We start from the raw sequence: 16,813 nt of genomic DNA on the forward strand, positions 1-16,813 counted from the left end.
TTGAAAAGGGCTATCAGTAAAACTCACATGCGACAAAAAAAATTTAACAATATTTGATATATCCCGGCTTGACGAAAATAATAATACTTCTGGGCTACAAAATACAGTAATTCATGCTTTAAACAGGACCTTCAATGAAATCACATCTTCTTACATCATAGGCCAATGATTTGTACATGAACATAACAATCAAGAAGAAATCTATGTTAAACAGTGGCAGGCATGGTGAATATTGGTTTGGAACATACATAACGGACTTCCTTGATAAATTAAGCAGATATGCGACAATTGAAAAAAAAGCTTTACACAATAAAATTTGTTTAACGTAACACAGGCAAGAAGTAATGTAACATTCACTGCATATCGCATGCTAGTTTGACTTCATAGTTGTGGCCTTTTTAGCTTCCTGCACAAAGTCTTAAGAAGATGTTTTGTCATAATAGGGACCAGAACCCTTGGCCTTCAAAATAGAAATTGACTTCAGAGATTCATTGGACATTGATCTGAACTCTGTTCTATTTTGCTTCACAAGGCTGAAAACACATCCACACACTGCATTGCTATATGTTATGGTGAGAATAGAGAGCATTACTCTAGAAATTCATTTATACTTAAGAAGTCCTTCGGCTCCATGAATTCTTGATACTTGTGCCCAACTGGAATCACTTTCAGATTTTTATTTGCAGCGAAGGTGTCATCTACTTGAAGAGCTGTGAACTGCCTCTGAAGCTGATTCACAACATCATCTGTAGTTTCATTCTCTTCCTTTCATAACATGATAGGAGATTTTTTCAAGAAAAAATGAATGGAAGAAAACTGTGCATCTTCAATTTTGTCTAGCAACTTGAGCATGCTTTAACACATCATCCTTAAGTGGAAAATTTTTGACGATTTAGTCACAAGCAGTATAAGAGTAGTATCTCACTGATGAAAAGAAAACGGGTTCATCTGTATCCTGGAGATCATTCACTATGTTCGAAGTCTGAATGCCAATAAATAACTAATCATCACTTCTTTGATTTTGAATCAAGTTCTACTCAACTTCAAGCAATGAGGAGTTTTTGAGAAGATTGGTCTTAAACTATGTGAACAGTTGCTTTTTCAAACCCATTAGAAGTTCTAATAAAAAGTGAAGTTGTGGAAAGAAGTCTGAACGGCAACGTTCAGTTTGTCAAATACAGGAAGAATCACATGAAGAGGAGTGCAAAAGGCCTTGTTCAAGTTTGAGGACAGGAAGATATTCAATTTTTCCTCACTTAATGTAGCAGAAGTCTTTGCTTTTTACAGTGGGTTTGTCACATTTGGAAGAATGTGCTATTCTTTTAGGGGATGTGTAGTAGTAGAATCAAGAATATTTCTTCTTCTGATGCTCTTTGGATGCACTTTGTTCAACTCTAGGTATTCTGAAAGATGTCAACCTTTAGGAAATGTTTTGGGCACATAATGTTACTTCCTCCTTGAAAAAAGAAAGACAAGGATCCCACTGGTTTAGTAGTCTGCCTACAGATAACCACCTAGTACATACATTCTTCAGAATTTTCTTTGCCTCTTTATTGTGCAAGTTCTGACATTTCTGAAAGTGTTCTTTTCTTTTGACACTCTTCTCTAAGAAATAAAATATATCAACAAGGATCTCATACACCTTCAGTGGTAATCTTCCAGCTACTAGGTTAATCAGGTGGCAAAGACAACCTATGATTGCAATATCTGGTTGAACTTCCTTCAGAACTTCTGGAACCCCATTTTTGTGTCCTACAATAACAGGAGCATTGTCAGTGCAGAAAGCCACACAGGTTTCCTACATTTCACCCTGCTGGTTCCCCATCTAATGCTGGTATGGATAGCACAGTGCTTACTACTTTTCCCTGTAGAATATCATAGAATGTGACAACAGGATACAACTTGGCATTCTTATCATTGCTTTCACCTGCTGCCAAAGGAAATGGTCCATTCTGAAAGCAATTTCAGATGATGCATTTTTTGCCACTTTACTTAAAATGCATGGGGTTTTTGTGCAGCCACAGCTACATTTATTTGCAACTTCTGATGTGGGAAACATCATCTTAAATACAGCACCAGTCAGTCGGACATAAAAGGGTGCATTGTATTCCACCAAAAAGGAAGAAAACAGACACTCAGCCGTCATTATGTCACTGTCAACATTTTCAGACTTCGCAAGGAAGGTGTTGATTTTCTTATTACCTTTCTTTGATGTAACATAAATTATGTGTTTACCACACTTCAGATTATTACATAAATCTTTTCTTCCACCATGTGCAACATTAATATCACTCCCACACACCATGCAGAAGGCAAATTTTTCTCCCTTTATTCTTTAAATGTCTGGAAGTGCTGTTTCGTGTTGGATTTATTCATGAATCCTACATCAGGAATACAGTGTATGAAAACGTTCAAGAACAAATGTCGTGAAACATCGAAAGGAACCTGGATCACTGAATATCACATAAATTGTAAAATAAACACTCAGGGCAGTCAAACACTTTATCGAAAAATGTCGAAGCACACAAAGTCATAATCCATTAAATGAACACATCAGCCTCGTGAACAACGAATGTGTACACGGTAAACACACACACACACACACACACACACACACACACACACACACAAAACAAATGTAATTACATGGCCAAAGAATATTGGTTAAATAACAACAAGCGTCTGGAACAAATACTTTGCAGATCAGAGACTGCTTACATGTAAGATTCACATGGAAGAACTGTTATCCCGGCTTTAAATTCGATTCCAATGATGACACAAACATCACAAGGTTAAAAATACCAATCATATCAAAGAATGAGTTATCAACTGCCTGAACTTGCCTTTGGCCCTCGCAAACAATCGACTGTCTGGAAGTGGGGCAATTATCGAATGTTAAGGTTTCAAATTTTTGTCCGCAAAGTTGTAAAATGACACCATCTACATGTAAAACTGTAAAATGCTGCAATTTCTGTAAATTTTATGGGTAAACCGTAAAAGTTGGCAGGTTTACATGTGTGCATTGATCTGACATGTAGAAGAAAAAGAGCAAGTTAACTTGCTTTCATAAGAAACTTTCAAACATGTGCAAACAGCAAAATCCAAAATTGAAAGAAAAACTACTTAGTTCCTCCACATATGTACAAAGCATCACTTACACTCTTGATTTAATACAGAATGCTGAGACATCCTGTGGAGGGTTTGAATTGGGAGATAGTACCATCAATCTTTGTGCCATAATTACTGTTATAAGATTAAAATTTTTTAACAGCTGTAACACCGAAGTTACAAATAAATGTGAAATTGCAAAATACAAATTCACAGGGGAAATAATAAATAAATTTCAAGTCCTAGTTCTCTCTCTACACTTTAACTCATTTTACCAACACAAATCTAAGGTCCACGTTCCTCAACACACTGACGTGATCCCTTCAATGAGTGTATTGCCAAAATGGAGTGCAAAAGCCAACTACATACAATTATTTATTACTGAATAATGACATATGAACTTACAAGAACAAGGCAAGAATCGACAAGGCAGAAAGTACCAGAACGCCCTATTCCAGCTGAGCAATGCACAACTGGTGGCCCTACATTCTGGTCCAGTGCACCACTCTGTCGAACTACAGTCAGGAAATTTAGGAATGCTGTTGGGCTCTCTGGCACGCCAAAGTCGGGCCATGTAGTATAATGGAACTGTAGAATCTGCCGGCTCTCTCCAGTCACTTCATCTATCAACCTGAAAAATGAGTTATCTAAGAAAGTGGACCTTATTAAATTACATCTGTGTACAAAACATGTTACAAAATGTCAGCATAATTATTTTATGTGGGGAGGGAGGGAGAGGGGGATGAAAGAGAGAGAGAGAAAGAAAGAGAGAGAGAGAGAGAGAGAGAGAGAGAGAGAGAGAGAGAGAGAGAGAGAGAGAGAGAGAGAGAGACTGGCAAAAGTAGGGAAAATTTAAGTGAGTCAATCTGGCACTTGGAATGTTTGACATACTGCAGCAAGCACATAAACACAAGTCGAGATGGGTACCTGTACATTTATGTTTGTATACCTTAGGTTTGTAAGTAGTCACAATAACAGTAGTTATTTGTTGACTTAGTGTTCGATCTTTTTCTGACTATCTGACACTCAATACCAAAGTTTTGTGCGTTGCAACTGTCACACTGTAAAACCAGTCCCATGCCTGCATCCGACTACAAATTCCTCCAGTCCTAGTGGTACACCATTAATGGCACAGCAACCTGGGAACTGTTCGTGTTGTTTTATCAACTGATACGGATTCATTCATAATGTGATGACTATCTTCAAACTGGCACCACACACCAATGGGCAGGAAAAAATGTCAGTCACTGGGATGTCCAGATCTAGTTACTTAACAAGCTTGACAGGATGACATGACAAACTTGAGAGGTTGCTACACCAGATGAGCCATTTTGATTCTCCTACTCAGTACCACTTCCTCCAAAAGCCACAACCCACCATCCTCCTGGATTTAACCTACTCATTCCTCCACTGCTTCATATATACAACTATCTATTCTTTTTCTCCTTTTCCCCCTTCCCCTTTTTTTCTGTTTTTTAACTGGATTATTCTTTCCACTTTTCAGATTCCCCCCTTTCCCCAACTTCTCTCTTTTCCACAGCCCCTCAACTGAAGTTGGTGCAATGTTTACAAGTGTACTGTCTTTCAGCATACACTCTGATGCCTTCTTTTACTTCATTGTTGTTTGTGTTCCCCCTCATAGCGGGTAGGCCTCTCTCAAGCCTGAGGTCAAAGTGACCTGACCCCTCCAAATCTCTCCCAACTAATTCCTCTCTTCCAGTGAAGAAAGAACTTATTGCTCCAAACACTTTGAATGCTTTATTTCTACTGCCTCCTATTCCAATCTCGTATTGTTCGTGGAAAGAAAGCTTGTCAGTATGCCTCTGTGTGGGCTCTAATCTCTCTGATTTTATCCTCATGGTATCTTCGCAAGATATACATAGGAGGGAGAAATATACTGCTTGACTCCTCAGTGAAGGTATGTTCTTGAAACTTCAACAAAAGCCCGTACTGAACTACTAAGTGTCTCTCTTGCAGAGTCTTCCACTGGAGCATCCATCATCTCCATAATGCTTTCATGATCACTAAATGATCCTGTAACAAAGCGTGCTGCTCTCCATTGGATCTTCTCCATCTCTTCTATCAACCCTATCTGGTATGGATCCCACACCGGTGAGCAGTATTCAAGCAGTGGGTGAACAAGTGTACTGTAACCTACTTCCTTTGTTTTCAGACTGCATTTCCTTAGGATTCTTCCAATGAATCTCAGTGTGGCATCTGCTTTACCAATGATTAATTTTAAAAGGTCATTCCATTTTAAATCACTCGTAATGCCTACTCCCAGATAATTTATGGAATTAACTGCTTCCAGTTGCTGACCTGCTATATTGTAGCTAAATGATAAAGGATCTTTCTTTCTATGTATTTGCAGCACATTACACTTGTCTACAATGAGATTCAATTGCCATTCCCTGCAGCACGCTAATTCGTTTGCGGATCCTCCTGCATTTCAGTACAATTTTCCATTGTTACAACATCTCGATATACTACAGCATCGTCCGCAAAAAGCCTTGGTGAACTTCCGATGTTATCCACAAGGTCATTTATATATATAGTGTGAATAGCAATGGTCCTACGACACTCCCCTGCGGCACACCCAGTCACTCTTACTTTGGAATACTTCTTTCCATTGAGAATGCCATGCTGCATTCAGTTATCCGGGAACTCTTCAATCCAGTCACACAATTGGTCTGATAGTCCATATGCTCTTACCTTGTTCATTAAATGACTGTAAGGAACTGTATCAAACGCCTTGCGGAAGTCAAGAAACACGGCATCTACCTGGGAACCCGTGTCTATGGCCCTCTGAGTCTCGTGGAAGAATAGCGCGAGCTGGGTTTCACAAGATCGTCTTTTTCAAAACCCATGCTGATTCCTACAGAGTAGATTTCTAGTCTCCACAGAAGTCATACTCTAACATAATACGTGTTCCAAAATTCTACAACTGATCGATGTTAGAGATATAGTTCTATAGTTCTGCACATCTGTTTGACGTCCCTTCTTGAAAACTGGGATGACCTGTGCCCTTTTCCAATATTTTGGAACGCTGTGCTCTTCTAGAGACTTACGGTGCACCACTGCAAGAAAATTTATTGTTAACAGTTGATCAAGATGTACAATGTGCTGCATTCCAATATAATAAACCCCAACCTGCATCTCATCACATGTGATAGAATGTTAAATTTGGCACAGAGAATTTTGTTAGAGAAAATATGAACTTGGGTCCATCACATGTCCAGATATAAAAAGCTTTCAGCAATGAATAAGCAACAGATAAGTCATTTTGATCCTACAACATTATACATTAGCTTAAGAAAAAGGCATCTTAGATCTCAAGGGCATATCTCTGAAATGTTTGTACATCATTACTGATGATTATGGAATTTTTACAGTAAAAAGTGAATGAGCCAGCACTCAGATGATGTTGAGTGTCAAGAAATTCACAAGCAGACAAACCACATGTAGGGAGAAATTTACACACAGTAAAGGAGGGTGGAGGAAATGCAGGCAAGTTTGAATTTAATATTCCACCAATACCGAGGTCATTGGAAATTGGAAACTATGAGAAAAAATAGGGAAATAATCAACCATGGACTCATTTTACAAATCATCCTGTTATCCACCTAAAGTCATTTAGTGAAACAACAGAACATTTATGGAGAGCTGGAAGGCTAATTCCACTTGCTTTATCCAAATAAGAGAAAAGTGACTTAAAACTGCTCTAACTCCTCAGCAGGGTACACTCAGGTCATATTAGTAGCTGAACATGAGGATAAGTGGAAGTGTCATAGAAAACAGACTTGAGCCATTCAGCACACAGTGTAGGGACATTTGTTGCCAGTAGTAGACAGCTCACCACAAAGTGTTCATGAGAAAGGATCATTCTCTTTACTGCTTTCAAAGATGTCAGTCACTGATATCATCCATCACTTGCACAGTGTGCTAAATACTGATTCATGGAAACTACTATTTTTAAAGTGAATACTATTTATGTAGATAGCATAAACAAATGGAAGCTTTTAGAACCAGAGATCTCTTTACCTAGCAAAAGATATGAACTGCCTGTAGGAAACAGGGTTGTTACAAGAATTACATTGGAGAAGTCACTGTGCAAATGAGATACAATGCTGAGAGGTAAAACTAACATTGTATTAAAATGGAAAGTCCAGGATGGAATGTGACAGAATTAGAGAAGGATAGTTGCTACTCACCATACAGTGGAGACACTGAGTTGCAGATAGACACAACAAAAAGATGGTCACAAAATGAGGTTTCGGCCAACAAGGCCTTTGTCGAAAATAGACAACAGACATGTGCGTGTGCATATGCATGGTCTCTGGCAGCTGAAGCCAGACTACAAGCAGCAGCACACGCACGATGGAAGAGGCAACCAGGTGGGGGTATGAGGAGGCTGGGGTGGAGAGGGAGAGGAATAGCAGGATGGAGAGGGAGAGGAATAGCAGAATGGAGAGGGAGAGGAATAGCAGAATGGAGAGGGAGAGGAATAGCAGAATGGAGAGGGAGAGGAATAGCAGAATGGGGTGGGAGACAGTAAAATGCAGCTAGTGGAAGTGCATTGGGATGAAGTGGAGAATGGGTAGGGCAGCCAGGTGCAGTCGGGAGGTTAGACTGAGGACAGAGGAAAGGGGGAGAGGGAGTAGTAGAAAAGGAGAGGATCGATTAAAGCTCATTTTGTGACAGTGCCTATCTGCAACTCATCTTCGCTATATGGCGAGTACGAAATATCCTTTTCTAATATTGTTCCAGTGTATTCACAATGTCATAAGTTTGTGAACCAAATCAGTTCCAGCAGTTGTTAAAATTATTTTACTGGATGTCCGAGTCTCTTGCTGCTGTTAGACATGCTGTCACCAGGGAAATACAGGTTTTCCTGTATTCAATTAATTGTAGTTCAAGATGATGTTCACACAAACAGGGGAAGTGTTTGGAAAAACTAAATGTTAATCAATGTAGTGTGGTAAAATCCAAACTGCCTACCTCAGAACTCTTGTTGTATAGTATGAGGCTTCAGTCTCTGAGACAAACTCTACAACAAGGCCAACATCTTTCAATTCCAGTCTCTCATCCACACCTGGTTTTGTACCTGAAGGCCAGTACTGATGACATTTAACCTGAAAATAATTTCAGCAGCATTAATAATATTAAACTTCACACTGCAGTGGACATACACAGTGCCAAACCTTTAGGAACAACCTTATATAGATGGTAGAGGATGCTTAACTGAGTATTCTGACATCATAAAATATTTGTTGACACAACAACTTACACCAACAACAACATACACCCACCACCACAACAACAACAACAACAACAACTTACACCCACCACCACAACAACAACAACAACAACAACAACAACAACAACAACAACAACAACAACAACAACAACAACAACAACAACAACAACAACAACAACTTACACCCACCACCACAACAACAACAACAACAACAACAACAACAACAACAACAACAACAACAACAACAACAACTTACACCCACCACCACCACCACCACCACCACCACCACCACAACAACAACAACAACAACAACAACAACAACAACAACAACAACTTACACCCACCACCACAACAACAACAACAACAACAACAACAACAACAACAACTTACACCCACCACAACAACAACAACTTACACCCACCACAACAACAACAACTTACACCCACAACAACAACAACAACTTACACCCACAACAACAACAACAACTTACACCCACAACAACAACAACAACTTACACCCACAACAACAACAACAACTTACACCCACAACAACAACAACAACTTACACCCACAACAACAACAACAACTTACACCCACAACAACAACAACAACTTACACCCACAACAACAACAACAACTTACACCCACAACAACAACAACAACTTACACCCACAACAACAACAACAACTTACACCCACAACAACAACAACAACTTACACCCACAACAACAACAACAACTTACACCCACAACAACAACAACAACTTACACCCACAACAACAACAACAACTTACACCCACAACAACAACAACAACTTACACCCACAACAACAACAACAACTTACACCCACAACAACAACAACAACTTACACCCACAACAACAACAACAACTTACACCCACAACAACAACAACAACTTACACCCACAACAACAACAACAACTTACACCCACAACAACAACAACAACTTACACCCACAACAACAACAACAACTTACACCCACAACAACAACAACAACAACTTACACCCACAACAACAACAACAACTTACACCCACAACAACAACAACAACAACAACTTACACCCACAACAACAACGACTTACACCCACAACAACAACAACTTACACCCACAACAACAACAACTTACACCCACAACAACAACAACTTACACCCACAACAACAACAACTTACACCCACAACAACAACTTACACCCACAACAACAACTTACACCCACAACAACAACTTACACCCACAACAACAACTTACACCCACAACAACAACTTACACCCACAACAACAACTTACACCCACAACAACAACTTACACTCACAACAACAACTTACACTCACAACAACAACTTACACTCACAACAACAACTTACACTCACAACAACAACTTACACTCACAACAACAACTTACACTCACAACAACAACTTACACTCACAACAACAACTTACACTCACAACAACAACTTACACTCACAACAACAACTTACACTCACAACAACAACTTAAGAGGCCCCCACACACTCAATAATATTTATTGCAAAATACTGAGTACTGCACAATAATACTGTTGTCTGAGAGCGGTACTGACGATTTGCATAATATATTGAAGGAGAGTGCAGAGCCTTAAAAATGTTGACAGACAATATGCTGTACCATTTAAGGGTGATATTATGCAATATGCAACAGATTCTGCTCAGACCTCATGATCCGCAGACATGCAAACAATCGATATAGCGATGCCATATTAATGGGAATACATCAGTGAAAACAAATGGATAGAGTCATCTGATGAAGTGCATTCAGGGGAGTAGTTTGATTACATATTTAATACTTATTCAGTAATTATCTGTAGAAGTATTTGACATAGTTATTTAAGTGCATAGAAATAATACTGCAACTGGTTACATGCATATTTCGGAAGCTACTATTATTTATTGCAGCAATACATAACAGCACTACTTGCATATACTCAACAGTGATGTTTCTTACTCTTTTGAGGTTTATAAATTATCTCCAATATCACGGAAAGTGAAATCCAACAAATATATGAACAGTATTTTTCCTGAGTACATAAGGCATAACAAAGTTCACCAACTTGTTGAAAGATTCCTCTTCTGACCTTAAAGTCTTTCGACAGATATCTGGCTCTGCTGCAGATTCTCTAAGCATGTCAATATGGCTGGTGTAGAATGCCTTCTGAGCCACTTTTTTTTGCCCGTCACTAATTCCTCTTGCTTTTCTTTTTGCAGCACAAAGTGACTGCAATCACAACACATGGAGAGTTCTACATCATCAAGCACTGATGTGTTTGCTACGAAGGCAAAGCTCTAACAGACATGTTGCGCTATAATATTGAGCCATTATTGGCCTTGCACTTTTGCACAGTATATTAACACAATTTTATTGTGCAATAAATACTGAGTGTATGATGGACCCTTTAAATGTAGAGAAAAGTTAGAAGCAGTGACCATCAGTCTCAATGTATGCGTCACAATGTAATATACTGAGAGTCTTACACTACTGATTCAAACTCATTCTGTCTCAATGCTTGTGAACCTTGTTTACAACAGATATTATCACTGCTCTGAAAGTGCGCAAATCATGGGCAAGTTACTGATGAATCTTCTCTTGCACAATACATCACCATCTCCTCAGGTTCAGCTTCACAAACAATTTTCTCACAAGATGTAATCATACTTTACTTTTTAAGACGACAATGATAAATTTGTAAAAACATGAAAGAGATGTAAAAACAAACAAACAAACAAACAAACAAACACACACACACACACACACACACACACACACACACACACACACACACACACACACACAAATCTATGGCCAATGCTTTGTAGCTTTAACAACCAGTTTTCTGTAGATGACAACCAGCAAAAAGTAAATTGACATAAACTCTGAGGAAACATCAGATGTTTGTGTATAGTTTCTCAAGGTAATGACACCAACATTGCTGAAGCAATCACTTCACTGATAATGGAAAAGAAAGTACTCTATCGAGTACATTATGTGATAAAAAGTATCTGGACACCCCAAAAAACATACGCTTTTCATTTAGGTGCATTGTGCTGCCATCTACTGCCAGGTACACCATATCAACGAACTCAGTAGTCATTAGACATCATAAGAGAGCAGAATGGGTTGCTCCGCCGAACTCATGGACTTTGAACGTGGTCAGGTGATTTGGTGTCACTTGGGTCACATGTCTGTACACAAGATTTCCACACTCCTTAACATCCCTAGGTCCACTGTTTCTAATGTGACAGTAAAGTGGAAATGTGAAGGGACACATACAGCACAAAAGTGTACAGGGCGACCTCGTCTGTTGACTGACAGAGATCGCCAACAGTTGAAGAGGGTTGTAATGTGTAACAGACCGGTATCTGTCCAGACCATCACACAGGAATTGTAAACTGTGTTGGGATCCACTGCAAATATACGACAGTTAGGCAGGAGATGATATAAAACTTAGATTTCATGGTTGAGCGGCTGCTCATAAGCCACACATCACAATAGTAAATGCCAAACGACACCTTGCTTGGTGTAAGGAGAGTAAACATTGGACAGTTTAACATTCGAAAAATGTTGTGTGGAGTGACAAATCACGGTACACAATGTGGCGATCCAATGGCAGGGTGTGGCAAATGTCTGGTGAATGTCATCTGCCCGCGTGTGTAGTGCCAATAGTAAAATTCGGAGGCGGTGGTGTTATGGTGCGGTAGTTTTCTTCATGGAGGGGGTCTGCACCCCTTGTTTTGCGTGGTACTACCACAGCACAGGCCTACATTGATGTTTTAGCAACCTTCTTGCTTCCCATCATTGAAGAGCAATTCGGGGATGGCGACTGCATCATTCAACCTGACTGAGCACCTGTTCATATTGCATGGCGAAGTGGTTACACGACAATAACATCCCTGTAGTGGACTGGCCTGCACAGAGTCATGACCTGAGTCCTATAGAACATCTTTGGGATGTTTTGGAACGGTAAGCTGTAAAAGGCTAAGGGTGAGCCAATACCATATTTAATTCCAGCATTATCGATGTAGTGCACTGCAAACTTTTAGGTCATTTTCAGGCAGGTGTTCGGATACTTTTGATCACATAGTGTATATAGCTTTACTGCAAGTTTCAGGCTGGTTTAATGTACTGCATTTCATAGTAAATGAAAAGCTACATTCTACACAGTAAACAGTAACATGCCTTAATTAAAACATTTATTTTTAAAATTTGAATTATCTGCTACTTAAAGGGAAATATAGAAATCACAAGTAAACAAATGTTTTTATGTTATATTCGTGTGCCAATATACTATTTGTTTCAAGCTCCTGGTTATCTTTCAGTAGCAAACAGTAAGTATATAACAAGAAAATATTTTACAATGTGTGTTTCCCCTCTTACTTTCATGGTCATCATTATAAAGGAGTTTAAAGTAAATGCTTTCGAATCAATTTTAAGGCACAGGATGTTGCTGTTGCAAAGAGAAACAATCACTGAATTATAGTTTGCACCTCATTTTATTTTTCGTTACTGTCACTACAACATTACAGACTTTGAGCAGTTCAGTTCAGTAAGTAAATCCACTTTTGAGTTCACAGCTTTCAATCACTTACCTGTTAACTTAGGAAGAAATCTGTGACTAAGTCTGCTAAAACACTTTTGCTTAGCAATCAAAGTCTGAAAAGATACTGTAAATTGTCTGAGCAACTGAAATCACATATTTATCTATGGACATAAAAATGTAGAACATCAACAGGTAAATTCAAAAGCTGTGTACAATATGCTTTAGCTTGTATACAGTGTGCAAGATGAGAAATGGGAAGGAACAGCTGTAGTTCAGTAAACATACAAGAAAGCAGCAATGAAAATAAAAGAATCTGTAAGTATGGATTGTGGGAAAGGCAAACACTTGTTGAATGAAGCCATAAACAAACATAAGGAAATCAATGTGAGCAGCATTCAATGAAACTTTAAGTAAAATTCTGATGACTCCTGACAAACAGTCCAAAGGAATATTACCGTTACGTAAAATTAACAGATGGATTAATGTAAGGGACAATCAAAAAGTTTCCAACTGAGGGCACTGCTGCAGTGTTTATGCAATGTAGTGCAATTCTGATGCACATATATAAGCACCGGCATGTAGCCAAGGGATTGACGAGGCATTCACGTCTTTCTGCACGAATTAAATGTGGGAACATGAACTACGATGACATCATTAACAAATGTGTCCAATAAGACAAATGTGCCACTGTTACTTTTTTTTTGCTGTTGAAGGACATACAACGGTAGACATCTATCAAAGAATGAAGAATGCGTATGATGGCAGCACGTCTGTCTAAAACCACCATTGGGGAATGATGCCCTACGTTCTGTGCTGGTCCCAGTTTGACACAAGATACTGACTGATGTGAGACACCAGCCTCATAATTCAGAAGTTAGCCAACTCTCATACAAGACCCCCTACCACCCGCCCTACAGTCCTGATCTCTTCTGACATGATTATCACACCTTCGGTCCCTTAAAATGGCCTCAAATGACTTACAATTCCTGTCGAATGAGGATGTGCAGAAGGCAGTTACAGACGTCTTCACACAGCAAAACACTGTTTTACCAAACGAGTATCTTCAGCCTGGTGCATCCATCGGTGGGTCACGCCGCTGTGCTTATGGTGATTCTGCCCAATTAGCATACCGATCCTGGACTGTACCACCTTCAAACAGAAACTTTCTGATTGCCCCTCAAATCATCTGTCTGGTCATTCGTCAATTCCATCAGTATTGAAACAGAAGACAACAAACATAGGCCAAAATACAACATTCAGTCTTCTGAAACCGTTTCACACCAGTAAGTTGTAGTACAATTCTTCCTCTGAATTGTTGCATGAACATTGAAATAGCATGTGTTGGGATAAGTACTCACAGAACGGAAAATCAGTTAAGTTTGCTCAACAAAATAAAAGACATTTGGACCTGTACTGTTCTGTGTAGATAATGTGAAAGATCTTTCTTCCCTTTAGCAGCAGTTTATCATAGGTCACTCAAGTACGTAAGAGTTGTAAGCGATTGGAAAAAAGGTGCAGGCCAATAGTATTTACACAGAGGGTCACTGGACAGATGTAGGGTTAAGACATTGATGTCAATCGGTTTCAGAATCTGGTACCATTTTATGCTTATATATTACAAGCTTTTTGGAGAGCAAAAATTTCTTTCATATGGTTCCACAGGGATTCGACTAACAGAAATCTTATGAAATTCAACTTGTCCTTGAGATCCAAAAGGCCATAGTTAATTGTGTCATTGTCACATCCACTGACCAATGGAAGGCATTCAATACAGTCTGCATGGTTGCTTAGTGGAAAAAACACATTAATAAACATTAAATCAGCACTGTAACTGAACTGAGGAGTTTGTAGCAGTGTGAAATCAAGATGTCACCCGCAATGGGGCGAAATCAGGTGTAAAAGTAACTTCAGAAGTAGCCGAAAGTGTTATAGGGCTGTTGCTGTTCACAATATAAATGATCCAGTGGTTTACATTAGCAGTTTAATGAAGCTGTCACGAATGATGCAATGCTGCAATGAAATGGAGGAAGAACTACAGACTATGAGTGACTGGTGCAGGGACTGGGAGTTCACCTCGGTGTAAACAGACATTACATACCAAGTTCAAATAGGTAAAAGAGCTATTACTGGTCCATTAAACATATAACTAGTTTTAGGAGGAGAAACTGCCAAGCAGATTCACTTTTTGAAGAACTCTAAGGAAATGTAACTCATCCACAAGAGAAGTGGCTTACAAAACCTTGAAGATACAAGGAAGTATGGTACACTTCATTACAGTTTTATTTAGTAAATGCGGGAGTGTCACAGAGACACTCCTCAAACTACATGAGACGCAGTGTGTATCACTATGCGAGTTGCTGTTAGAATTCAGAGACTGCATATTCTGAAATGAACCATGAAATGACCATGATGGGGAAAAAATCAAAGAAATTAGAGCTCATGCAGAAATCTATCAGTCACCCTTCTTATGTATAATTCCCAAATGTAACAGGACAGCAAGGGGAAATAAAAGTGATACCAGAAGAATGCTCTTGCCATACATCGTGAGGTGGTTTACTGCTGAAAATACATCTAGATGACTATTTTCAAGTATGCAATCATCATCAAATCCAATGGATATAGTTATAAGCAGAATGTATCACTAAACTGTATGCAGAGCAGAACCTTTGCTAGGATACAAAAGAAACAGTTAAAATCAAACAACAGGAACTCCAGGTAGGAATATCAACAATGTAGGAAAAGTAGCAATCTATCTTTCCCTAAATTTTTGGAACATAAGAGTTAATCAGTCGTATCCCTTAGGACCCCCCCCCCCCCCCCCCCCCCCCATGAACCATGGACCTTGCCGTTGGTCGGGAGGCTCGCATGCCCCAGCGATACAGACAGCCTAACGTAGGTGCAACCATAAGGGAGTGGTATCTGTTGAGAGGCCGGACAAACGTGTGGTTCCTGAAGAGCGGCAGCAGCCTCTTCAGTGGCTGCAGGGGCAACAGTCTGGATGATTGACTGATCTGGCCTCTTAACACTAACCAAAACAGCCTTTCTGTGCTGGTACTGTGAATGGCTGAAAGCAACGGGAAACTACAGCCGTAATTTTACCTGAGGGCATGCAGCTTTATTGTAAGGTTAAATGATGGTGGCGTCTTCTTGGGTAAAATATTCCGGAGGTAAAATAGTCCCCCATTTGGATCTCCGGGTGCGCACTCCTCAGGAGGACATCGTTATCAGGAGAAAGAAAACGGGTGTTCTACGGATCGGAAAGTGGAATGTCAGATCCCTTAATCGGGCAGGTTGTTGTTGTTGTCTTCAGTCCTGAGACTGGTTAATTGGGCAGGTAGGTTAGAAAATTTAAAAAGGGAAATGGATAGGTTAAAGTTAGATATAGTGGGAATTAGTGAAGTTCGGTGGCACGAGGAACAAGACTTCTGGTCAGTTGAATACAGGGTTATAAATACAAAATCAAATAGAGGTAATGCAGGAGCAGGTATAATAATGAATAAAAAAAAATAGGAGTGCAGGTAAGCTACTACAAACAGCATAGTGAACGCATTATTGGGGCCAAGATAGACATGAAGCTCACGCCTACTACAGTAGTACAAGTTTATATGCCAACTAGCTCCGCAGATGACGAGGAGATAGTGAAGGGAGATGAAAATTTAACAATAATGGGTGACTGGAATTCGATAGTAGGAAAAGGAAGAGAATTGAACATGATAGGTGAATATGGATAGGGCGTAAGAAATGAAAGAGGAAGCCACCTGGTAGAATTTTCCATAGAGCATAACTTATCATAGCTAACACTTGGTTCAAGAATCATAAATTAAGGTTGTATACATGGAAGAGGCCTGGAGTTACTGACAGGTTTCAG

General features: G+C 39.4%; 1 protein-coding gene across 5 annotated transcripts in view; it reads right to left on the reverse strand.

The window, feature by feature from the left end:
* Window positions 1-16,813, reverse strand: part of LOC124794625 (tyrosine-protein phosphatase non-receptor type 2-like) — a 75,031-nt gene that overhangs the window by 39,062 nt on the left and 19,156 nt on the right. For all 5 annotated transcript variants that reach the window (XR_007016589.1, XM_047258124.1, XM_047258122.1 and 2 more), the window contains exons 4-5: window positions 8,107-8,240; window positions 3,514-3,739 (exon numbers count right to left, since the gene is read on the reverse strand). Coding sequence is in view for 4 of the 5 variants with exons in the window: in XM_047258124.1 (XP_047114080.1) it covers window positions 3,514-3,739; window positions 8,107-8,240 (360 nt within the window). In the remaining variant the exon portion in view is untranslated. The remainder of the gene's footprint in view (window positions 1-3,513; window positions 3,740-8,106; window positions 8,241-16,813) is intronic.

This window comes from Schistocerca piceifrons, chromosome 4 (genome assembly GCF_021461385.2).
Source record: "Schistocerca piceifrons isolate TAMUIC-IGC-003096 chromosome 4, iqSchPice1.1, whole genome shotgun sequence".
In the NCBI taxonomy this organism is placed as follows: domain Eukaryota; kingdom Metazoa; phylum Arthropoda; class Insecta; order Orthoptera; family Acrididae; genus Schistocerca; species Schistocerca piceifrons.